At 40.7% G+C, this 26671-nt stretch overlaps 1 protein-coding gene across 1 annotated transcript in view; it reads right to left on the minus strand.

The window, feature by feature from the left end:
- LOC136878884 (zinc finger protein on ecdysone puffs) overlaps positions 1-26671 on the minus strand; it is a 304897-nt gene that overhangs the window by 188954 nt on the left and 89272 nt on the right. Inside the window, exon 5 of the mRNA XM_068228845.1 lies at positions 26364-26453. Coding sequence (XP_068084946.1) covers positions 26364-26453 — 90 coding nt within the window. The remainder of the gene's footprint in view (positions 1-26363; positions 26454-26671) is intronic.

Consider the following 26671-nt stretch of genomic DNA (forward strand, 5'->3'; position numbering starts at 1 on the left):
TCTTGGACTTAACCTTGACCAGAACCAGTGATAACTTTTTTTTCCAAATTTACAGAAAGCGCTTCGCTGCTCCTTTGACAATAAAGGATGAGCCTTTACACCCTCAATCTCATAAACAAGCAACTTTCTACAGTTTAGTTCGAGCATTAAATGTTCCACTATCCCCTTCTAACCGGATAAAAGAGTTTGAATACATAAACGAACTTGCAAAACTTTACGGCTATAAACCTAACCTGATCAATAAGATTATTGGTAAAATAAAATCAAAAAATATTACAAATTTAATTCCAGATAAGCCCAAAAGAATGAACACTGCCACCTTCACTAACCCCGCAATATACAGCATTACTAACCCATTTAAGAAGCATAACACCAGAATCGCCTACCAAACTCACAACAATAATCGGAATATATTCTTTAATTCCAACTTGGTAAATACTTCTCGGGACAAATTTTGAAACTCTGGTGTTTACAGACTCGAATGGCCCTAGTGTGAATTTTCTTATATCAGACAAACTGGCCGCAGTTTTAGAACTAGATACTTGGAACATTATAATGCCTTAAAACATAAAAAATACTCTGTCATGAGAAACCACATGAGGGATTCCGGCCACAATTATTCTACAATTGATCAGGACCTCCACATTACACAATATGTAAATACATTGACTGACAGAGCAAATGCAACACCAAGAAGGAGTGGTTCGAAAGGGATGAAAGTTGGGGAAAAAACAGAGACGGCACGGACAAATAATTGATGTTTATTTCAAACCGATATGCAGGTTACACAACGCACACGGCATGGACTCAGTAGGATGTAGGACCACCACGAGCGGCGATGCACGCAGAAACACGTCGAGGTACAGAGTCAATAAGAGTGCGGATGGTGTCCTGAGGGATGGTTCTCCATTCTCTGTCAACCATTTGCCACAGTTGGCCGTCCGTACGAGGCTGGGGCAGAGTTTACAAACGGCGTACAATGAGATCCCACACGTGTTTGATTGGTCAGAGATCCGGAGAGTACGCTGGCCACGGAAGTATCTGTACACCTCGTAGAGCCTGTTGGGAGATGCGAGCAGTGTGTGGGCGGGCATTATCCTGCTGAAACAGAGCATTGGGCAGCCCCTGAAGGTATGGGAGTGCCACCGGCCGCAGCACATGCTACACGTAGCGGTGGGCATTTAACGTGCCTTGAATACGCACTAGGGGTGACGTGGAATCATACGCAATAGCGTCCCAAACCATGATGCCGCGTTGTCTAGCAGTAGGGCGCTCCACAGTTACTGCCGGATTTGACCTTTCTCCACGCCGACGCCACACTCGTCTGCGGTGACTATCACTGACAGAACAGAAGCGTGACTCATCGGAGAACACGACGTTCCGCCATTCCCTCATCCAAGTCGCTCTAGCCCGGCACCATGCCAGACGTGCACCTCTATGCTGTGGAGTCAATGGTAGTCTTCCGAGCGGATGCCGGGAGTGCAGGCCTCCTTCAACCAATCGACGGGAAATTGTTCTGGTCGATTTTGGAACAGCCAGGGTGTCTTGCACATGCTGAAGAATGGCGGTTGACGTGGCGTGCGGGGCTGCCACCGCTTGGCGGCGGATGCGCCGATCCTCGCGTGCTGACGTCACTTGGGCTGCGCCTGGACCCCTCGCACGTGCCACATGTCCCTGCGCCAACTATCTTCGCCACAGGCGCTGCACCGTGGACACATCCCTATGGGTATCGGCTGCGATTTGACGAAGCGACCAACCTGCCCTTCTCAGCCCGATCACCATACCCCTCGTAAAGTCGTCTGTCTGCTGGAAATGCCTCCGTTGACGGCGGCCTGGCATTCTTAGCTATACACGTGTCCTGTGGCACACAACACGTTCTACAATGACTGTCGGCTGCGAAATCAGGGTACAAAGTGGGCCATTCGCCAACGCCGTGTCCCATTTATCGTTCGCTACGTGCGCAGCACAGCAGCGCATTTCACATCCTGAGCATACCTCAGTGACGTCAGTCTACCCTGCAATTGGCATAAAGTTCTGACCACTCCTTCTTGGTGTTGCATTTGCTCTGTCAGTCAGTGTAAAAGCAGCTTAAGGACTGGATTGGAAAATACGTACATTTTCTTGGATCAACATTTTAATAATAATAATAATAATAATAATAATAATAATAATAATAATAATAATAATAATAATAATTTGAATGATGTCCCTGAGAACAACAGCCCATTAATTGAACACGTCCCCAAGCTACTCACTAATTTTAATATAAGTCATAACAATTTCACAAAAATCTTCAATTATAAACCTTTAAATAACCCTCCGGTCGTCGTAACAAATTCCACCTTACCCCCTCCCCATAATACAACACCGTCGCCAACTTCCAGCATTCTCATCGTTGCACCTACCCCTGCTGTCCCGACTTGCTCTCTGCCTGAGCAAGCACACAAATACAACACACGCAGCAATGGGCATATGTTTAACAGACCCCCTCGAACAGCTAATATCTCCAGTCAACGCTCATCCAACATAAGAGGTAAGTGATGTTAGACTCTCATTTTGAGCACCCTATTTTCAAGGCCCGAGTACATCATCTTCCTTTTTCCATATTTCAGACTTCAGCTCATGAACTTTGCATCTCATTTTTTTCCGTTTTGGTCTTGAACTCCCAGTAAAAATGAAGACACCTATTATTCGGCTTTAACCATTGTTTTGGATGAAGTGGATATTCGCCTCTACCTTATAAGCGGCTTCAGGTGTGATCAATCCTGTTTGAAGTGTTACTACTCCATGTCTGCTACAATATGTTATTTCTCTTGCCCGACTCACGTGTCTATACAAGAGTGAGATTTAATTATTTCTTCATTCAAAAGAAGATAATCATTTTTTTGTTATGTATGAACATTCTTATTAACTGACTGGTAGCAATGAGTTTGATTATTACACTGCCAGCTCTGTGTTATACCTTATGTTTTTAATCTCTGGCAACATGATTGCGTGTATTTTTCACTCAGCCGTGATGAACACTTATGTTTTCACACTTGTTTTATGTATGAACATTCTGATTGAATGACTAGTAGCAACGATATCCTATATGATTTTAATTATTTCACTATCAGCTCTGTATTGTACTTTTTATTTTAACCTCTGGTCAACACGATTGTGTTTTTTTCTCTTAGCCATGAACATTTTTTCTTTTTTTTTCCCACACTAGTTTTAAGCTTATTTGATTTTCTAAATGTAAATGTTGATTCTTAGGGTGCCATATATTTTAAGGACACTAGGTTCGGGGACTTATTTCAGCTGATGATGCTTACGACAGTTAAGCGAAACATGTTCCATCTTACAACACCTGTTGTAATGTTAGTATCTTAAATATAAGGAAAGATAAGTATTGGAAAGGTGGCGTAAACTATTATTCTTATTTTAATGTTCATAAACAGATAGGTCTTATGGCGATGATGGGACAGGACTGGGAAGGAAGCAGCCGTGGCCTTAATTAAGGAACAGCCCCAGCATTTGCCTGCTGTGAAAATGGGAAACCACAGAAAACCATCTTCAGGGCTGCCAACAGAGGGGTTCGAACCCACTATCTTCTGAATACTGGATACTGGCCGCACTTAAGTGACTGCAGTATCGAGCTGATATGGAAATTAGTAGGATACAACTAGGGAGCACCTTTTAGTACCAGGTACAGAGATTAAAAAAGAATAAAGATGTACCAACGAAGGCTAAAGAAGTACTGTACAAGGGATATTATTGACCTATGCAGCAGAAACCTGGAAATTACTCCAGAGAGATGAGAGTAGAGTACAAGCGGATGAAATGAAGTTTCTGAGAAGTATGATACAGAAGACAGAGAGGGACAGAGTGAGATATGAAGTCATATAAAAAGAGCTAAATGTGCAAAAACTAAATTACAAATTGGAACAGAACAGATTGAGGTGATACGAACCCATCAAGCAGATGAAAGAATGAGACAGCCAAGAAAAGCATTAGAAAGGCAGGTTACAGGGAAGAGAGGATGAGGGAGAGACAGATCATGATGGATAGACTCTGTGAAGAACATAGTGACACACAGATCAAGACAATTTAAGAATTGTCTTGATCTGTGTGTCACTTCAAAAGAAATAAAGTCGTTTATTGCTGTTCTAATACTGTCGGGCTACGGTTGCCTAGTCAACGGAACTATTGGGATGAAGGTGATGGATGTAAGCAACAGTTTAGTGTATGAATCCATGAGAATGGAGAGATTCATTCAAATGAAAACATTCATCCATAGTGCAGATAACACTTCTCTGAATGCGAGCGACAAACTGTGGAAATTGTGGCCGTACATTGAGAAACAATTTTAAAAAATAACACTTCTTACATGAAGAACATCAGTCATATGATGAACGAATGATAGCGTATTTTGGCAACCGTGGGTGCAAGCAGTTTACACGGGCAAGTTAATTTGCTTTGGGTTGGACCAATATGGAGTAACAGAGTCCCACTTCCATTTGACAGGCGAAAAATTAAGAAACTGAGGTAATTAAAAGGAAAAAATTAATGGCATATAGCCTCCAGAGAGGGATGATGCAGGTCTTTTTCTAGTAGACTGTGTATAGGCGACAGGGTGCAAAAAAACAATGATTTTTTTATTTAAATTAAAATCAATTTATTTAAATCAGATTTTTCAACAATTTTACATTTTTTACACATGTGATATTATCTTCATATTTATTAAGTACCTACTGAGATGAATAATGAAAGATCGATCTAAATTCTTTGTTTTTATTACAACATATTCTTAAACTATGCCTTTGCTGGCAGGATGTAGCGTTTACAGTGCACTATGTCTTCTGGCATGGACTACAATAAATTTGTTACTTTAAATTTGTTATTTTCATTGACCTGTCTCAGTTAGGGTTGGGCAGACCTGAACTTTCACTTGTTCCGCAACATTAGGAACTTGAGGCGGAGTGTTTCGGTGCGGAGTGCCGAGACACGGGACACAGGACTGTAACTGTGTCCTAGAGAGAACTTCGAGAGGCAACAGAACAAGCTCCGCTTCAGCTGGAATGTGCCTGAACCGAACGTGCTGTGCCAAGACCGCACTAGATAGATTAGTTGGCCTTGGCTGTGTCTGCCTGTCGATACCGGCTGTGTGCCGCCCTGTGTTGGAGTGTCAACATTTTTTCATCCAGTTATATCTTTAATTCTAAAGCGATGACCCGTATCTTTCTTGGACTTAAAAGTTTCCTTAAAGTCCAAATTAATTTTTAACATCAATCCCCGAGAAAGTGTTGAGGAAAATTTTCGAGATATTGAAGAAAGTAAATTGAAGTTGAGAGAGAAGGAATTCGAAGTGCAGAGAGCATTGGGACGCAGGCGAAGCAGCTAAAGCAGTGCAGCGCAGAGCAGATTTTTGTAATCCACACAAATCATTGCACCATCGCAAGTTGACAGACAGGGCAGGCCGGTTCTGCACGTACTTCCGCCTACCACGCGATGTCTTCGAAACACAGTTTCCTGCGCACGTGTCACGCAGTTAGTTAAGAAATGGAGGAGAAAATTACCACAGCCATTCAGTCTCACCATGTTTTGTAGGTACTACGTGAATCATAGTATGTACGTATATATGAACGTATGTATGTATGTTCGTGAGTAAATAGCTGAACAGAATTTAATGAAAATCGGTATGTAAATTCGGGAAATAAGGCACTACAGTCTAGGCTATAAATCATTTTATTCACGCTGCGTGACAAGGTAGTTTAGAGAAAGGCCTAAAATGTAATCCACCGAGCAAGTGGCCGTGCGGTTAGGGTCGCGCATCTGTGAGTTTGCATTCGGGATCGGGAGATAGTGAGCTCGAACCCCAGTCGGCAGCCCTGAAGATGGTTTTCCGTGGTTTCCTATTTTCACACTAGGCAAATGCTGGGGCTGTACCTTAATTAAGGCCACGCCTGCTACCTTCCCAATCTTCCACCCTTCTTCCGTCGCCGAAAACCTTTGATATGTTAGTGCGACGTTAAACAGCAAACAAAAGAATGTAATCCTCATATATCTATGAAACAATCCATGACCCAAGTTCTCGCAACATATAGAATTTAAGACAAAGATCAAATGCTGATTATGGAGAGCATCATCGCCGCCATCCATCATCACATTTATGTGAAGAGATAAATACGGAAATTGTAAATACATATTTTTCCCTCTCCCCCACTATGATCCTATTAATGAATTTACCATGCAAGTTGGTCGTGCGGTTAGGATCGCCTTGCTATGAGCTTGCATTCGGGAGATAGGGGGTTCGAACCCCACTGTCGGCAACCGTGAAGATAGTTTTCCGTGATTTCCCATTTTCACACCAGGCTAATGCTGGGGGGGGGGGGCTGTACCTTAATTAAGGCCTCGGTCGCTTCCTTCCCATTCTTAGCCCTTTCCTATTCCATCGTCATAAGACCTATCTGTGTCGGTGCGACGTAAAAAATATAAAAAATAATCATGAATTAAATTCTTTGCTTAGTCCATATGAACGCCGAACATCGGTAACATAGAAATATTGTTCAGTCTTGTAAACTGGCGAAGGTGTTTGTTTTTATTGCGATTGTCTTAAGCTGAATAACCGCGTTGCCATCAGCACAAGGGAACTTGTGAAGATGACTAACAAAATGAGAAAAATCGCGAATGCTTGAAGAAAAAGAAAAAAGAGCCTCTTTATACTGGATGCCCCAGTATCACAGAGTCTAAAGAAAACATGTTATTTCTGAAAACCGACGAGACACTGCGTGGCAATGTGCGCTCACGTCCACTTCGCAATTTCATAAGCTTCGTGCTGTTCTGCTCTGCTCTTCCCTGCTCTGCGGCCAACTGCTTCTCAATGTGCGCCCGGCCTAACAGCAGGAAAGTACAACAATGTATTCATCCAGTTATATTTTTAATTCCAAAGCGACGACCCAGATTTTTCTTGGGCTTAAAAGTTTCCTTAAAGTCCAAATTAATGTTTAACGTCAATCCCCGAGAAAGTGTTGAGGGAAATTTTCGAGATATTAATTACTCACTAATTACTCACAATACAGGCCAATACATTCAACTGGTGAAAATATTCTTGAATTGGTTACTTTTAAACACCTGCACTGCCATTGTAACCGTGTTATGTGTATTTTATATTGACCGGAAAAATCTTAACCTAATAGCAGCCTTTAACGTGATTATTGGGCGCGAATTTCAGTGTTCCGACTGTTCGTTCACGTTCCCTGCAGCTTTATGCTGGACCATGGCCATAACTACACACAGGCACACACCACACAGCACGTTCCGTACAGGCACACTCCCAGTTCCCATTGGCGCGGAGCATGTAATGTTGCCTCTCGAAGTTCTCTCTACACTGCGATGTTACAGTCCCGCGTCCCGTGCGCCCACTGCACAGTTCAGCTAGTAGGCGAAGGGCAGTGCATAGTGGCGCTTCTGATGGGACAGCAAGTCAGTGTCTCCGGCTCGCTTGAGAATGTTTCGGAACAATTGACACTTGGTGTTCTGGAACAACGGAACAGAACTGTGCACCGGCACCTTGTGCCGAAACAGGGACATAGTGCCCAACCCTAGTCTCAGTCAGATCCTTGGCTTTGACAACAATGGAAGTGACCGAGGTATGAGTGATTCTATTAATACCATTCCTTTTGCAGCCAGTCCCTGTTATGAATGGTGTGAAAATATTGCTCATAGGGTTGGTTGGTGCATGCATTTCAGTGGGCTTGCAAGACTGAAATGTAATAGCAACTTATGGCTCAGAGAGGAAAGCAACGGAAAACTCACTCCTCATTTCCCTAGTATGACTCTTCAGTGACATCTAGGCTACCTATGACAGCTGATGGTGGAGCTGTAGAGGATCAAACCAGCCTTCGGACTGAATACCCAACATACACATCCTTAAACAAATTTTTGTTGGGCTGAGTGGCTCAGGAGGTTGAGGCACTCCCTATAGCGGATTGTCATTATACCCGATTGTGTATGAAATGGCTATCAGTTTGTTCAAAACTTGAGTTTCAGCGGATGATATCCACACGATGGATTACTTGTTTGTTATTTTTCGTGGAAGTGTGTATTTAATTTCATTCTGAAAAAATTATAGTACCGTACTTCTCCGAATCCAAGACAAACCCCATTTTTTTCCTTCAAAAAATTTAAATCAGGCTCCAAAAATGCTTTGTAAAATCATATGAATGCCTTTGTTGTACAGTATGCTTTTTTAGACGCCGAACATTGGCTTACGTTGTTCCGGGTCTTTATGTGGCTGCACAATTATTCTTTATTTCTGCGGGATTAATGACCACTATTTTAAAATTGGCATCAGCATTATAATACTGAAGAGAACCTGTTGAAAATTTGCTAGCGATACCTATTCCATGCGTCTCTACAATACGACAATCCATCAGGAAAATATTCTTGCTGTCTATAAAACTGTTACTTTTACTCCGTGTCAGACATAACTGGCTACCGTTACACGAACGCCTCGCTTGCCGGGTTCAACTAAATTCAGCGGCTGGCGATGTATAGGCCTAATCGCGGACGCTGAAGGTCAAAGAACGAGTTTAGTGCACCACAGTATGGCAATTCTGCCCTTGAGCTTTTCGTGCACATACCTCACAATTCCATCCTCGACTTCTTTAAAGCGTCCTTGTTGCGGACCACTGAACGAATTTTTTGTAAAGTATGCATTTTTTTAAGCTTTCTCTTCACGCTAATATCAAATATTGGCTTTAGTTAGTCCTATACCGTATTTTCTTGCGGCTGCATGATTTCCGAGTGTTTAATAACCATTAACTTAAAACTAGCATCATAATATCGACGAGAACCCGTTGATAATTTGCCGGCAATACCTGTTGCACGTATCTTCCTATTTTTTAAATATATTTTTTATTTGGCTTTATTCTTTTTTAACGTTTTAAATTATTTTATAAAACCTATATATCCACTTTGAAATTTGACGAAATTAAATCCTACACTGTTTTCCTAGGACTTCATTCACGTCACCTTTTGCTCTTCGGCCGGAGAAACAAATGCCTACAAGACCTGCCTAGCAACGACTTTACATAAGCGAATATTTGACCTGCTTATGAACTTCAGCTATATTTGTTTTCGGCGCAAGATAGTGATGTTCTGTTTACTCTCTTGACTGTGATTATTGTGTTTTGAACATTTACTGAATTGCTACGTTATGATACAATGTTAATTTTTTGCCTGTATTCAATGTGCTAGTTGTTTTAAGATCTTCGCAAATTGGCTGATGATGACACTTAAAATGTGTTGAAACCGGTCCCATTAAACAGGTTGTAACTACTTTTTACCATCTTATTACGGAGTATTGAAAGGTGGATCCTAACCTATAATATTGTACATCTTTACAATACGACTACAAATCTCAAAAATGTTCATGCTGTCTATAAAACTTAAGTTTACTAAGCGTCAGGTACAGTAGACGTGCTATAACTCTGCCACTGAGCAGCAGTGGCCTTTCTAAGAATTCGAAGGCTCGCACGTTTTGATGCCACTCTGCAGATTTGAGAAACATTTTTGTACAGGCTAATAGAACGTAATTCTTTCTTCACGAAGTATTTCCCAAGATCCAGTGAGGTTACACACAGGCACTGTACAACCGGTTGTTGCGGCTAGCAATATATAATAAAGAGGCGGTCGTTTATTTTCAACAAGTTTTTTGTGTGCGAGCGGGAGTGAAAACAAGCAGCGTGGTTACCGCGGTAGTTGCCAGTGGTATTCGTTACTGTCAGGCCGCGAATGCAAGACAACCCCTGAGTTTTCGCATTAGATTCAGACCAAAAAAAGTTTTGGATTCGGAGAAATACAATATCACTCCAGAGGCTTATGTGGCAAACACTTCAGTTTTCTTCTTCAAACGGCGTCAGCTAACCTAACCGCATATGTATCATAAAAACATATTCGAAATGCATGTAGAGAAATGTACATGTGAATAGCCTAGGCGCGAGAAAATATGAACTATCCTCTGAAATCAGCGATGTACTCTGCCATATCTTGAGGAGTATCACATTCTTACTTAATTTCAGTATATAACATTAAAATTAAGCGAACGTTTACTTCAGCCCTTATTTTTAACAAGTTGATAACTGCTATCGGCCACATTATTTATGCATTTATTACGAAAACGTGTTATCCTATTTCACTTCGAATTTTCATTACAGAACAGCAGTCAACGGTTATTACTAATCGACTCCAACATCGCATTCGAATGTCTAAGAGAGAGCTCGCAAATGCACATGGTGAGAAAACTACTGTATACCATACCGAATATGATTGATCGCATTTTGTGGCAAATATTTCGGTTTTCTTATTCAAACAGCGTCACCTATCCCAACTTAACTGTAGTATACGTACGATGAAAACACGCTTCAAGCACCAGTAAAGAAATTATAATGTTCTCGCTATAAATTTACACGATAATAGCCTTTCCGTAACTTAACCAGAAGCGACAAAATATAACAAAATATACACTAATATAAACTAATCTCTGAAATCAATTATGCACTCTACCATATCTCGAGGTATAGGCCTATCCCATTCTTACATAATTGCAGTATTTTGCGTTAAACTTAAGCAATCGTTTAGTCAGCATTTAATTTTAACGGACAAGTTATTTACGCATTTATTATGAAATACGTCATCTTTCATTTCAAATTTTTGTCAAGGAACAGCAGTCGACGGGAATTACCTTTCTTTTTTTTTTTTTTTTTTTTTTTGCTAGGGGCTTTACGTCGCACTGACACAGATAGATCTTATGGCGACGATGGGATAGGAAAGGCCTAGGATTTGGAAGGAAGCGGCCGTGGCCTTAATTAAGGTACAGCCCCAGCATTTGCCTGGTGTAAAAATGGGAAACCACGGAAAACCATTTTCAGGGCTGCCGACAGTGGGATTCGAACCTACTATCTCCCGGATGCAAGCTCACAGCCGCGCGCCTCTACGCGCACGGCCAACTCGCCCGGTACGGGTATTACTAATCGACTTCGACATTGCCTTTGAATGTCGACAAGAGAACTCACTGGTGGAAATAGCGAGGAAATGATACCGCAGATAATCGATCGCACGCAATATAATCTCTGGGGTGCATAAATATCGGTAACGGAAGAAATCGTGCGCGCTAATCTCTCGTAATAACGGATGCGTCAGTGATAGGACTCTCGCTGTAACCGAAGGTTAATACACAGTTTAAGATAGGAATTTTGAAGGGACAGCAAAATATTGTCGTTATAGCGGAGTTCTCGTTACATGCCGTACTCCCTATAGCGGACTTCTATGTATCATTATTATTACAGAACTAGTTTTTCTGTCTCGTGACAGTCTTTTATATGAAAACACAGACTAGAGACTTTGTTTACACCAAGCCCGTTTCTAAACTAGTTCTTCACCTTCAATCACATGTAAAGCTTTATTTTTTACAAGTTTTTTTACATCGCGCCGACACAGATAGGTCTCACGGTGACGATGGAAGAGGAACGGTCTAGGAGTGGGAAGGAACCAGCCGTGGCCAAGGCACAGCCCCAGCATTTGCCTGGTGTGAAAATGGGAAACCACGGAGAAATACATCTTCAGGGCTGTCGACAGTGGGGTTCGAACCTACTATATCCCGAATACCGGATACTGCCCGCACTTAAGCGCCTGTAGCTATCGATATAGCTTTATTTACAACGGCAGCCATAATCCTGGAAACAGTTTGCATTAGCACAGAGTTATCACTTCATGTGTTTCTTAGCAGCTGAACAAAATTTAAAACCCCATTATTAACCGATAAGTCAAATGTGATTGATAAATAATGGATTTGACCTTTAGCCCACAGTATTTACAAAGAATTACCACAGTACAACAGGAAAATATATGCTGAAGTTTATACAAGCTGTTACTGGTTCATTCATGTAATGTACACTTGCCCCACAATTGAAATTGTTGGTATGTTCGTATTCTTGTATATATTTAGTAGGCATACGTTGTCGACATCTGGCAGCAATTTCAGCAGTGCTCAGAAGGTATTTTGACATTCTGTATTATGCTTCCATCCACATAACATTCATCAGTGAATTTTAGTTTAAAATATCTCAAAAAGGGTTTAAGGAGGACTGATCACTTGCTAAACGAAACAGGGCAATCACTCTTCCTGAAGGATACACATACAAGGAGATCGTCAGAAAGATTGCTAATGGTGCTACAGTGTCCAGAGTTCTGAAGGTATGCCAGAGGTACGAATCTACCAAACCAGGCAAGTCATCTCCAAGAATTGGTAGAAAACCCAAGTTCAAGGGATGTAAGAGAGATGTGCAGGTTATCGCTGAGAGATTGCAGAAAATTTTCAAAAGTAATCAGGATGTTCTACAACATTCTGAAAATTAAGTTTTTGCAAGAACTGTTCAAAGAAATTTATTTGAAATTGCCTAAAATCAAGATCCCTAGAAAAAAGTCTTTTCTCAGCAAAAGGAAACATGAAAATTGTGTAAATCGGTTAAAAATCATAGATCTAAGACTAGTGATGACTGGGCGTGATTTAGAGCGATGAGAATAAGATCTATCTTTTTGGAAGAAACTGATTGAAGGAGAAGCATTGAATTCAGAGTACCTCACCGCAACTATGAAACCCCTTATTTCTGTTGTGATCTGGGGTTGGATGTGTACAAATGAAGTGTGGCGATTACGGCATCATAGATGGAACCTGGTTTAGGAAGAAGAACAGTCAGAAGATTACAAGGTATGGCTGGGGAGAAAGACGAACAAAGACCATGATTGATTATATAATCATAGAGAAAGAACACCGGAAGAACCTTGTAGATGTAACAGCCATGCCTGAAGAAGCCTTTGGTGGAGATCATAGAGTTGTGATAGGAAAATTGAAAGTTGGAAAGATTGAAAAACCCCAATTAAGAAGAGAGAAAAGAATTAAAGTATGGAAGTTGAAGGAGAAAAGCATACAAGAAGAATTTCAAAGGGAAATAATACCCTTGGTACCCAGGACAGAGGTGGGGAATGTTGAAGAGGAATGGAGAAGATTTAAGGAAGCACTGGTTGGATGTGCAGAAAAGGTGTGTGGTAGAACATCAGGAAATGTGAAAGACAAAGAAACACACTGGTGGAATGATAGGGTAAATTAAAGTGAAGGAAAAGAAAATGCCTTGGAAAGCATGGAAAACTGAAAAAAGTAGAAGAAAATATGTGGAGGCAAAGAATTTGGCCAAGAAAGTAGTGGAGGAAGAAAAGAGGAAAAGCTGGGCCTTATTCACACAGACATTGAGAGATGATACGCAGGGCAGCAAGAAATTACTGTATGGTATCTTAAGAAACAAAAAGAGAGATCAAGTAAACACCAGATTTGTGAAGGATGAAGGTGGCATAATTTTAACAAAGCCAGAAGAAATAAGAAATAGATGGAGAGAGTATTTTCAGAAGCTGCTGAACATAAGATCGGATGACAGTCATTCAATGGATGACCAGGAAAGGCAATTAGTTGACGAAGAAATAGATAAAGAAATTACAATGAATGAAATTGAAATGGCAGTAAGAAAGATGAAGAATGGAAAAACTGCTGGAATAGATGAAATTTCAGTGGAGATGATAAAGGCAGCTGGAGCTGTAGGCCTGCAGTGGACATATCGGGTTCTCAGGAATGTCTGGGAGAATAAGGAGGTCCCTGAGGATTGGCAAAAAGGAATAATCATCCCAATTTTCAAGAAAGGTGATAAGAAAGTTTTGAAGAACTACAGGGGAATTATTCTAATATCCCATGTTGCTAAGATAATGGAAAGGATACTGGAAAGTAGAATAAGGTTGAGGATTGAGAAGCAGATACAGGAAAATCAGTTTGGTTTCAGAAGTGGAAGGTCAACAATAGAACCCATTTTCATTATGAGACAACTAATGGAAAAGCATTGGGAGTACGGGAATGATGTGATGACATTCATTGATATTGAAAAGGCATATGACAGTGTCCCTAGGATGAAAGTTTGGGACAGTCTGGTGCAAAAAGGAATTGGACAGGGATTAATAAAAATGATCATGGCATTGTATAAGGAATGTTGTAGTTGCGTGCAAACACAAGTTGGCAGGACAAGTTGGTTCAAAATAACTAGTGGGCTGAGACAGGGAAGTGTTCTATCACCAATCCTGTTTACAATAGTAATGGATGACATCATGAGAACAGCAAAAGCAGCATATGGAGGAAGAGAAATGAACATGATGTTATTTGCAGATGATATTGTGATTTGGGGAGAAGACGACAGGAAGGTTCAAGAACAGTTGAATGTGGTGAATGGGAAGATTGAAGAATGTGGATTGAAAATAAGTGTCGAAAAGAGTAAAACTCTTGTTATGACTAGAGGGGAGAAAGATGGGAAAGGTCAGATTAGACTTGCAAACAAGGCCCTGGAAGTAGTGGAAACGTTTAAATACCTGGGGAGTGAATTAATGGAGAATGCTCGACTGGATGCTGAGATTAGTAAAAGGATTCAAGCTGGAAGTTGTTTCTACCATAGTGTAAGAAATATGTTATGGGACAAAGATGTGCCAATGGAAGCAAAGGATACTGTGTACAAGATGTATTACGTACCCTTAACAACTTACGGAGCAGAAACTTGGACAATGACAAAGAAGGATGAGAGTCGAATACAGGCAGCCGAAATGAAATTCTTTAGGAGTATGATACAGAAGAATAGAAGAGACAAAATAAGGAATGAGAAAATCCGGGAAGAAATTGGAGTGGAAAAAATGAATGATAGAATAGAGAAGAGCCGATTAAGATGGTTTGGGCACATAAAGCGAATGAGCGACGAAAGAATGCCAGAAAAGGTGATGGAAATGCAAATCCAAGGAAGGAGAGGCCGTGGACGACCACGATTGAGATGGAAGGATACCATCCAACGCAACATTATAGAAAGAAACCTGGACTGGGGCACAGTGTTGGAGGAGGAGTGGTGGAAAGACCGAAGAAAGTGGAGAGGAACCATATTTGCCCCTACCCGGCTACAGCTGGATAAGGGGAAATGATGATGATGATGATGAGATGGAACCTGAATACTAAAATAATAATATGACATTATAGAGAAGCAGCTTTTACTATCCATTGCAAACTTGTGAACAAATGGAGATGGCATAGTACAAGGCATGTTTTTACGGAAGAACTGTTCAGAAAAAAAAAGAAAGTAAATTTTTTAACTATGCTTTTTTTTTTTTACGTGTAGCGTGTACATTAAACTATTTCTCAACAGAAGTTCCAACCATTTTAAGGCACATCTCATATTACGAAAGCAGCTTCTGAACTCCATCGTCATAGAAATCTGCTGCCAGATGTGCCAGCCACTGCAGCACGGTCATTTTTAGGTCATCAACACCGTGGCACTGATCTCCTAAATGCTATTACAAAGGGCACTAGGAAAGTTTTGCAATACACAAAAACGGTTGGCTGGACACCCCTGTTATGATGAGGGATGAAAAGAGGAGAGAAAACTGGTCTAGAAGAGAGCAAGGTGCAACCTTCACACCAGTTGTTACCAAGCAGTGGGATTGAAAGCGAGTTAAGATGTCAGTGGGGTCTAAAGGTGAATATCATGCGATTATCCACTACAATTTTGCTTGTGGATTAACTGTTCACAAGTGCCTGGAGGAAATGACTCCTGTGCTGGGGAAAGACAGTCCACATCGGACAACAATTTTCCGCTGGTACAAAGAGTTTCAGAGGGGAAATTTTGGGGTTGAAGACGATCCTCGTTCTGAGCGACCGTCTGAATCAGAGACTGAGGAAAACATTGAAGCTGTGAGGAAAATGTTGCAGCAAGAGAGGCAGTCGACATATCGGCAGGTAGAAGAGACCCTCCACATCCCTGCACAAGCTATTCATTCAATTCTACACGACCATCTCCATGTTAGAAAGGTTTGTTCCTTTTGGGTGCCCCATTCACTTTCAGAGGAACAAAGGGCACATCGAGAGAATTGGCGCTGAAAAAAGCTTAAAAAGTTTGAAAATGGGACTTCGAGTAACGTCAATAGCATCATTACAGGTGACGAAACTTGGCTTTATTATTACGATGTCCCAACAAAATCCCAGAACAGGGTGTGGCCGTTTGAAGGTGAGGGTACTCCTGTGACTGTGCGAGGGTCAAGGTCAGTGAAGAAAAGGATGATTGCAGTATTCTTCACTAAACGGGGCAACCTGACTCAGGTTGTGCTAGAAACACAAAGGACTGTTACTGCAAAGTGGTACAGTGAGACTTGTCTGCCTCAGGTCATCCAGGCTCACAAGCAGCTCGATCCCAGGTGTAACAGATTTCGGATATGTATTGTAGTGTACTTAAGACACTAATCAAAACAAAACTAATTACCATGATTATTAAGCAGGCATCGAAATTGAACTGTAAGCATTTTATGCTGCAAGATCATAAGGGCACGGTCCGCCACTGTGGCGCTAGCATTCAGTAGGCATGCTGTGGAGATTGTACTGCCACCTAGTAACAACCACGGAACTGAATTCAACCTTTTCTCCATGCACGAAAGACAATGGGCGACGTTTGTTGTTTTTTGAGAGAGTGATACAGGACAGAGCTACTTCTGCTACTGCTGATGGATTTTTACTTGTATTAAGTGAGAAAGAAGAAAAGATGATTTTGTTTGATCCTGGGTGATCATGTCGTCGAGGGGCGATGACCTTATCGCCATTCCATTCCTTTTTCTACCAACTTTAAAAAAATCTGTAAGTAAGCATCCAGTTCTTGTTTACCCAGGAGATCAAACGATGTGAGGAGCAAATCAGATAATTCCAGGTTCCCGAGTGGATTACATAAATTCGTCCCGCTCAATTGAAAGGCGTAAATCTATAATATTCTACTATCCAGTTCATTTTAGTGCACAAGAAATTGAATTTAGCCTATAACAAGGCAGTAATCTTCGTCATTTTAAATTGTGGATTAACTACCAATTTGTTGGGGCTTTTATGTAAATATTTGTAGAGTAATGGTTCGTGTTAAATTTTTTAAATCTGAATCTCCCCGTCAGGGAAGTGATTATGAGCCAAAAATTCTTTCTTATGGCTAATTCTGCTGTGTATTTATCCTTTCTGGGTGGGAAGCCATTTTGTTAGGGTTCGTCATGTGACCCGGTTGGATTTTGCTCTTGGGAATAGTTGTGATCCAATAATGCATCTCCATTTCTCCGTATGCTTGGCAGTTGTAAACTATTAATATTTAATTATGGATTATATTTGACTTGGCAACTAATTGTACCTGTTGATGACATTCATATTTCATTTAATTACCCCTTTTCCTAAAGTTTGTTCATGTTGAACTTGTGTTCTGCGGATTTCACATGCTACTGATCTTGTCCTACAGTTGAAGTGGTAATTAAGAAACATTTTTCACTCTCGAAAACGATATTGTGTGAAAACCCGGTTTTGGGTATGGTGTTCAATTAAGAACGCCCTTCTTTCTTTCATTTCTTTAAGATTGTTTTTCCTAATTTATCCTCACTGAGGATTTCTCCAGGGAACTGGTTTGTGGGCTCAGATTGTATTACTTTTTCATTTTCTTTCCCTGATTAATTTTAATGAACTTGAAAATGTTAAGATTAATTTAATTCCTTTTTAATTTTTGCCTAACTGAATTTTAACTTGATCTTTTTATCACAATTAATTAATTTTCTGTCATTAAAGTTATGTGTAACTTGAACATGAATTTTTATTTTAGTCAGTAAGAATCATTTCTCGTCCAATCTACTCGACCTCTGTAAGCCTAGTGGTTTTCATGCCTTGCTACGATCTTCTCTTGGGAAAATCTTGGTAAGCGCTTTACTTAATTTAATTTCCCTGATCGTGCAACTACTGTCGTGTAATACCTCACTTGTAAGTTCGCGACAAAGGTCACGGCTCAACACTTGGCTCTTGCATCACGACAATGCTCCAGCACATCGTGCTAATGTAACAATGGATTTTCTTGCCAGATCAGGGTTGACTGTGCTTGATCACCCTCCTCACAGTCCTGATCTTTCCCATGTGACTTCGCACTCTTTCCAGAAGTGAAGATGAAGCTGAAAGGGCGGCGTTTTGCATCCGACGAGGAGCTTCTGACAGCATGGAATCAAGAGTGTGAAAATGTAACTGAAGAAAAGTGGCAGAGTTGGTTCAGTGACTGGTTTCGACGTATGGAGAAGTATATTGCTTGTGGTGGAAATTATTTTGAAAAAGTCTAAAGCGTTCACTCACATTACAAAACTTTTCTAGTGGCTTTTGTTTCAAGTACAGGAACAAGAGGTATTCACTACACACTAGATCAGGGCTAGACTAAGGATGATCAAATTGTTCCCAAGTAAATGAAGCGATGAGGTCTTGGGTTCGATTAGCCGTATCAGGTCGCGCACTGTCACGGCGCAAAAGAATCCCCCTTGAAGGCATGCCACACCGTTTGTTTCCGAATGCATGACGGAGTTAAGTAAGGTCTCACAATAAGTCTCGGTATTTAATGTGTCACACCGGTGCAAAAAATCCACAAGCAACAAACCCAGCCTATCCCAAAAAACAGTGCGCATGTGTTTGCAAAATTGTTTGCTTGCACTTCACTTGCTTCACTTCAGTAAGCCAACTGATTTTAATCATAGATATTTATCCCAAAATCAACTAATTTAAATCATAGATTTATTAGGTATTATAAAAATCAACTGATTTAAATCATTGCACCCTGATAGGCGACCCTGCATGTCTATGAGGATGGCGCCCTCCCAAGACGATATCTAATGATGAAGATGGCACATTAAGGTTGAAATCTCCAACCCAACAGGGAATTGAACCCGAGATCCCCTGGACCAAGTGCTATAGTCCATCTTCGTAGTAAGCGTCTTTCTGGACGACCGGAGGTGTGGCCTGGCCTCGTGTGCGAGGAACTATGGGAGCGTTCGCGCTGATGGTGGGGGAAGAACTTGAACCTTTCCTCCAGCTGACACAGTCGAGTTCAGGCAGCGGACGTAGCCCTGGGAACTGACTGAAATAGTGTGGAAAGCTTAGGCGCGATACGTTCCCGGGTCGGGGTGGTCATTATGCAATGGCTCATTGGTGTACATACATCACACTAACTCAAAGGTGTAGGAATTACTTAATATGATAAACTAGTGAAAATAAAATAGTACCGTACATTGTACAAATCGAGTCTTATATTTCGATTGTCTACCTTAAAACCTTGTCAATTAACTACACAGGCCTTTGAGCATAACATTCTAAAATTTCAGTTCTATTCCAGTACGGAAATACTTCGTAACTTTCGTCGTAAATGTTGGTGACGTCAAGAAATCAGAGGGTCATGCCTAAAAGAATTCATATTGGATGATGCTTTCGACACAACGTGAAATAAAGCTCAGTGTATAGTAAAAGTGGAGGTCAATATTTTGGCACTCTGTAGCCTTTAATTTATTCTTATACATTCTTATTATACATTCTTACGAATATGAAATCTGTTATATAAAATTGAAAGGTTTGAACCATTTGGTAGAAAATCAATTGAACATAAGACAGTAACTTGCAACTGGTAATACTGCGAATAAAGGAAGTTCGTTTGAAACTGTACTGTACTGTATACCAAGGAAAGGCGCATCGGTACGCGCTATCAGTTCATCAATCGCCTAACGAATAGGAGGAAGTTGTTTCCACTGACAGCCTGGAGATATAATCTACTTAACGTGATTTCTAGTGAAATACGTATAAAAGAGATTAATTAATGCAAATTAGTCGGAAAAATGCAGAGAAGAAGCATTAGTAGAAATACTTAAGCTACTTTCATAATAACATTAACAATGTCTACTTTTCTTGTCCATCAGAAGAAATATAATAATATATAATACTCTTGAATAACCTGCTATTGTTATGACAGAGAACAGGTCTCCTACAGCAACAGCAGCAACAAAAACAACGAAAACAGCAATAAAATGCTCCGGAACAATAGACAATATAAATCTGTCTCATAAAATCAGAGCAAAAATATTATCGGACTTCTTACGTGTACTATGATCACTTTTGTTTAATATTCGGAGTTCGGGGATCTTATTTACAAATTATTCAGAATAATCTTCACTCTCGTCTGAATCAGTGTCATCTGAAGTTTCACCGAGGTTGATGTCGGACTGGTCTAATTCTAATTCCTTATGCATGGTGTTGTCACGCTCCCAGTATTCCTGCTCAGTGTCTTTTACGTAGTCGCAACATTTTTTTCCGTTTGTCTTGCGAATACTGTGCAAGCAATATCCGCAAAGAGCTTCCTTTTTGTCGAGTGTGTCTGCTGTCAAGTCACGAGTGATCTATAAGACAGAGAAATATTTCGTACAGAATAAGCATTTTTATTTATATTGGGAATAGGAGCGCGTCATTTATGAACAGTGAAGGCATTAGAGATGCTATGGCACACATTTTTATGCTAAAAAACTAATTATGCTGTATTACTATTAATTGAGATTTTTTTTGCTAGGGGCTTTACGTCGCACCGACACAGATAGGTCTTATGGCGACGATGGGATAGGAAAGGCCTAGGAGTTGGAAGGAAGCGGCCGTGGCCTTAATTAAGGTACAGCCCCAGAATTTGCCTGGTGTGAAAATGGGAAACCACGGAAAACCATCTTCAGGGCTGCCGATAGTGGGATTCGAACCTACTATCTCCCGGATGGAAGCTCACAGCCGCGCGCCTCTACGCACACGGCCAACTCGCCCGGTGAGATATATTCTTATCACGGACCTCTCCTTTGATATCTCCCCAAACCGACTCAGTGTGATTGAGATCTGGATGATATGTTTCATATGTTCACTCATTGTATAAACACTTTCACGTGCCTAGCCTCGCAGTGGTCTCCCAGATTTAGAAGAGGACCTAGAAGCCATGCTCGTCACTTCAGTAATTTCAACTTAGCCCGCACGTAACAACACGCGCCGCTTGAGAGACGTTTTCACTTCAGCGCTAGCCTGGCGACTGGACCTGCTGTAGGAGTGGGGGGACGATAGCTCCCACCACTGCATGCGCAACCATTTCTCGCGCAGGACGCTTTCAACCAAAACGGACTATAGAACACTAACCATTTAGCCATACAGCCAGATAGGATATGGGTGTGTTTTGGGTACCGTATAATCCCGAATACCGCACGCACTATTGCCCCTAAAATAATGGTTCTAAATCTTGGGTGCAGGTTGTATTCAAGCCCTTCATTCTAGTAATATTTACTACGTTTACATGGAGTATTGAAACAGATTTGAATATGGTTACTGTACTCAATATAGAACAGGCATTCAGGTCGTATTGTGTTTTAGTTGCGTTCTAGAAAGCAAGATCGATTTTTTCTCAATACGGTTACAGTGACATGTAAGGTAATGAAATACGGTACAAAGAATACGGGTAAATATGCGGTAAATATGAAAGCCGCTGCTGCGGATACTCAATCATCATTCGTTTCACAAGTGTTGCTGGCATGCTGGGTGCACGAATAGCTGATCTCGCGGGATATCGTACTTTTGCAAGTTGGGACTGTTGGTTACGGGAGTCCACCTCGCTCACATTCGAGTTCCGTATCTGTCCCGTGAAAGCACTGTCTCGATAGTAAGCGATGGATTCAAAACGGCGTCTGCGGTCAATTACTGTGCATGAGAAACTTAAAGCTGTAGGCGGAGCTGAAATATACGGAAATCGTTCCGTTGGCAGAAAGTACGGTATTGATGAATCGTGTATTGGTGATTGGCGGAAGAAGGAAAAACTTCTAAAAAGAAACGGCGATCGCCGAGCGTTCCGCGGGCGGAGTGCAGTGTTTACGGAAATTGAACGACTCCACAAATTTGTGATAGAAAAACGTGAGTTAGGATATGATGTTTCTAGTGAAATGTGTCAACTGAATAGAAATCTCAAAAGAACTCAAAACACAGGGTTTTACTGAAAGCCGCGGATGGAACCGAAACTTTTATTGGAGGAAGAGATTATACATTCGGAGATGTAGGTCTATTTCAGAACGTCTCCCTGGAGCATAAGAAGAAAAATTAACGGCCTTTGAGCATCACATTATTCATTTGAGGAAACAAAATTCTTATTTGCTGTCGCAAATTGGGAATGCTGACCAGACACGTGTCTATTTTGAAATGCCGTTGGAAAATACAGTGGATACGAAGGGTTCTAAAAGTGTAACCATTAGAACAGGTAGTAACGAAAAGCAACAATGCATAGAATGTTTTGTGTATTAGGAATTGAACCAAACTCTCTCCATATGTGGTTCTGAAAATGAAAACACTTCTGAAAGGAAACTTGCCGTCCGGTGTTATTGTTAGAACACGTGAGTCCAGCTGGATAGACAGTGCATTAGTTGAGGACTGGGTGCAGTGCGTTTGGCAACGTCGCCCAGGAGCTTTGTTACAAAAACGAAACAAGCTTGTGTTGGACAGTTACATAGGACATACAACCGAATAAAAGACATGAGGAAATGAAAAAACGATCTTGCAATAACTCCCGGAGGACCCACTTCTATTCTACAGCCGTTGGATGTGTGCGTGAACCGGCCTTTCAAAACTGCAACGAAACAGTTTTACAACGAATGGATGTCAGATGGTGACCCTGCGTTAACACCAACCGGATGAGTGAAGAGGCCTAAAGTGGGATTTACATGCAGCTGGATCAAGACCGCATGGGCACGCATTCCCGACGGTCTAGCATCCAAAAGCTTTTAAGAAATGTGGAATTTCAAATTCAGTGGATGGTAGTGAGGAGACGACTATTTGTGGAAAGATGCCAGCAACGAAAATTCCTATGGTGAAAAGTCAGATGACGATGGGGAATTGTGAATGATCTGAGCATTGGACCGATGTTATTTACGATTTTGTGAGGATTTTATTAATTGTAAGCTGTTTGAATTTACATTTGTGGTATATTTGCAGAAAACTGAATAGGTATGCAAGTTGATTTTTTTTCTTTTCGTATTTAGGCGGCTCTAATTTAGGGTGCGGGTCCTATTCGGTGGCGGGTGGTATTCGGAATTATACAGTTAATCAGGTGAATTTGTAACAGATCATGTAATCACTGGACAGGTGAAAAGAATATTTAGAAAATCTCCTGGAAGTAAAAGGACATTTTTCCGGTGACATCGCAAACAACCAAGTTCATGGGAAGGAGGACAATGAGTTTAGCGAAATTATGCCTGGGCAAGTGGAACGGATGGTAAATAAACTCCATTGCCATGAAGTGGCAGGAATAGATGAAATTAGGCCTGAAATGATGAAATATGGTGGGAAGGCAGGGATGAAATGGTTTCATGAGTAATAAGACAATTTTTACAAATGGGTTTACGTCGCACCGACACACTCAGGTCTTATAGTGACTACTAGGGGATAGGAAAGGGGTAGGAGTGGGAAGAAAGCGGCCCTGGTCTTGGGCATAATTAAGGTTGAGCCCAGCAATTGCGGGGTGTGAAAATGGCAAACCACAGAATACCATCTTCAGGGCTGCGGACATGTTGTTTATAACCTTTCAAAACCGGTTTTGTGTCGTGAGTTCCAGATTTCCCTAACACTTGTAATACCTCCAAGTCATATTTTAGTTCTTTATTCCAGACTTTCACTGTTTGTCCAATGGTACAATCACTTCTCTCGGTTACATCTCCCGAATACAAGCTCACAGCTGCGCACCCCTAACCACACGAACAATTTGTGTGTGTGTGTGTGTATGTGTATGTGTGAGAGAGAGAGAGAGAGAGAGAGAGAGAGAGAGAGAGAAAATTAGCAATGAATGTTAGTAAGGTACCTTCTGATTGAACGAAGCAGTAATTGGCTCCATCTGTAAGTAATGAAAGAGGAAAGATTGCAAAAAAAATCAATTTCATTGATCAGTACACCAGGCAAGGTGCTCACTGGCATTTTGGGAAGAGGATGTAATGAATGGTTGAGAGTGCTAGTTGGATGAAATCCTCCATGGTTTCAGACCTCAGAGGGGCTGTCAGGATCAGATTATAGTATGCGCCAGGTATTTAAAAAATGCTACTAGGTGAATGGACAGTTACGTTTCATAGATCTAGAGAAGGTATAAATAGAGTACAGACGGGGGACAATGGGATTAGCGTAGATTATTTATTAAAATCAATCAAAAGCTTTCATGTTCACACTTGGGCTGGGGTGAGACTGATGATAGATTAAGTTTTTCGTTCAAGGTATTTACAGCAGTTCGACACGGCTGTAATCTTTCACCTCTGTAGTTGATAATTTACATGGATCATCTACTGAAAACTATAAAGCGACAGGGAGGGATTCAGCTAGGTGCAAATGCAGTAAACAGTTCAGCCTATCTTTTTGGGGGGCAACAGTAATTACAAATCTTTTATCAGCTGTTCCTTACTTAGGTATTGATTTAGTTCAATGAGTTTGAAGGGGATTCGCTGTTCATAATGCTACCCTTACCCGATTTTTTACTTTTCATTTCGTTCTACCATTTATTGTAGCTATAATAGTTAAGATTCACCTGTTGTTTCTCATCAAACAGGATCAAATAACCCATTAGGTCTTAACAGAAAATCAGATAAAATTTCATTCCACCCTTATTTCTCCTTCAAGGACATCTTTGGTTTCATCATTAATGGCAGATTGTACTGAAAGCCTGCAGTCAAATATTTTGAACTTGATAATGGTGCAATGAATCAAGTATGAAAATTAGCCTTTGCAAGACAGAAGTGATGTCAGTAGGTATGAAACCTAAGAGGAATCACTATCAGGGTGGGAATACAAACCTGCAACTAGTAGAAAATTTCAAGTATTTAGGATGTGTATTTTCACACCATGATATTGAGACTGAATCAAAGTATGGCAAAGCTAATATATTGAGCTCACAATCTCAATCAATACTATTCTGTATGAAAAAAGTCAGCTCCCAGTGTAAGCTATCTTTACACCGGTCTGTTTTCAGACCAACTTTGCTTTACGAGAGTGAAAGCTCGGTGGAAGCAGATCTTTATCATAAGTAACATGAAATTAGCAAGAATGATCACTGGTACGAAGGTGAGAACAATGGTGGGAGGGTACTCGGAAAATTCTGCCATGGAGAATAAGAGAAGCAGATTGAGATCAAGACAACAATGGTTAGACTCGGGTTCTAATGATTTTGAGATAAGAGTTATAGAATTAAACGATGCCACGGAGCTAGTTACAAATAGAGGATTGTGGTGGCACTCAGAAAATTCACAGGGGATTGCAGACTGAAAACTGAAAGGCATAACAGGTTATAATGGGCCAATGATCTAGGTGTTAGGCCTCTTTAAACAACAAACGTAGTCATCAACAATCTATAATGAAGATGTATGCATGTATGTATGTACAGTGAAACCTTGACTGTTCGTTTCTGGAGGGACCACGGAAAAAAATATACAACACAGGAAAACGAAAAATCCGGGAAAGAATGAAAACAATCAACAATATGGCTAAACATCACAAAAATATATAACTATAATCTTACAAACACTCCTAAACCAAACAAAACTACAGCCTAATGAACCTTCACCTACGAATCACCCGCTGCTCAGCCTGAAGGCCTGCAGATTACGAGGTGATGGATAGTCTATGACAAATCCTCTCGGCCGTTATTCCTGGTTCTCTAGACCGGGGTCACCATCTCACCAGTACAAATAGGACCATAAAGCTTTCATTCTCTTTGTGCCCAATCAACAATGTTCCCACAGATACACCTTGAAACAAAACATTTAAAAACATGATAATGAAGGCCAAGTATTCCAAAATTCAAGTAGGTTATCCTATTAATAAATAACTAATTATAACGACATTGTTACAACCCTAAAAACAGAATTCAACTTTTAAGGCTCTTTCAAATAACGTTGTTTGTGTCGGAGGCGATCCTGACCCAAATGGATTTCATACTAGGGCCTTGAAATCCTTTCTGAATGAGAGTTCATGTTAGTTTCATTTTATACGAGACATTTCACCTCCATGAATGTGTCGCAGGCTAGAACAATTGAAGTGTTACGCATTCCATAGGCTTTATCAGTACTGAACAAGAAGATAGTTTCACAATATTATAATCAAAGTTGACAGGATCTTTGACGTGTATTTTCTAAATTGAATAACAAAGTATTGAGATATCATGATTACCTATCATGTTAACAAGATCAGCAATAGACAGATAACCAAAACAGTACCTGTCAAGAAAACAAATTAACATTCAAAGAATGAGTACTTCATACATTCCTTTAATTTTCTTTAAAATCTTACTTCCGAATATCAACATGAATGGAAAATACTTCGAGAATAGCTCAAAACTAACTAATCCCCCTCTCTTGTGTATAACATACTCATCATATACCAATTAACATCAGTACTCTACCTGCAAGTAGGCATGTTCACTCCTCATACGCTTGCGTGGCATATCAGGAGATCGATGAAAGCGCTCACGCGGTAGGAAGTCAATGTCATCCTGTAACAAACAATTTGCATTTGACAAAACTAAAAATTTATATTAACATGACATTACTATTCCCCAGCAGATACAGTAAGAACTGGAAGAATGAAGAATTTACACACATTTTCAGTAAAAAATGCAATCCTCTCTGACAGTGGACACAAAAAACGAAAAAAGAGTTGCTTCATTAGTATTAAGTGACAGGATCTCCAGGAAAGCCAAAGATTCGTTTC

The sequence above is a fragment of the Anabrus simplex genome, chromosome 8, assembly GCF_040414725.1.
Source record: "Anabrus simplex isolate iqAnaSimp1 chromosome 8, ASM4041472v1, whole genome shotgun sequence".
Classification (NCBI taxonomy): Eukaryota; Metazoa; Arthropoda; class Insecta; order Orthoptera; family Tettigoniidae; genus Anabrus; species Anabrus simplex.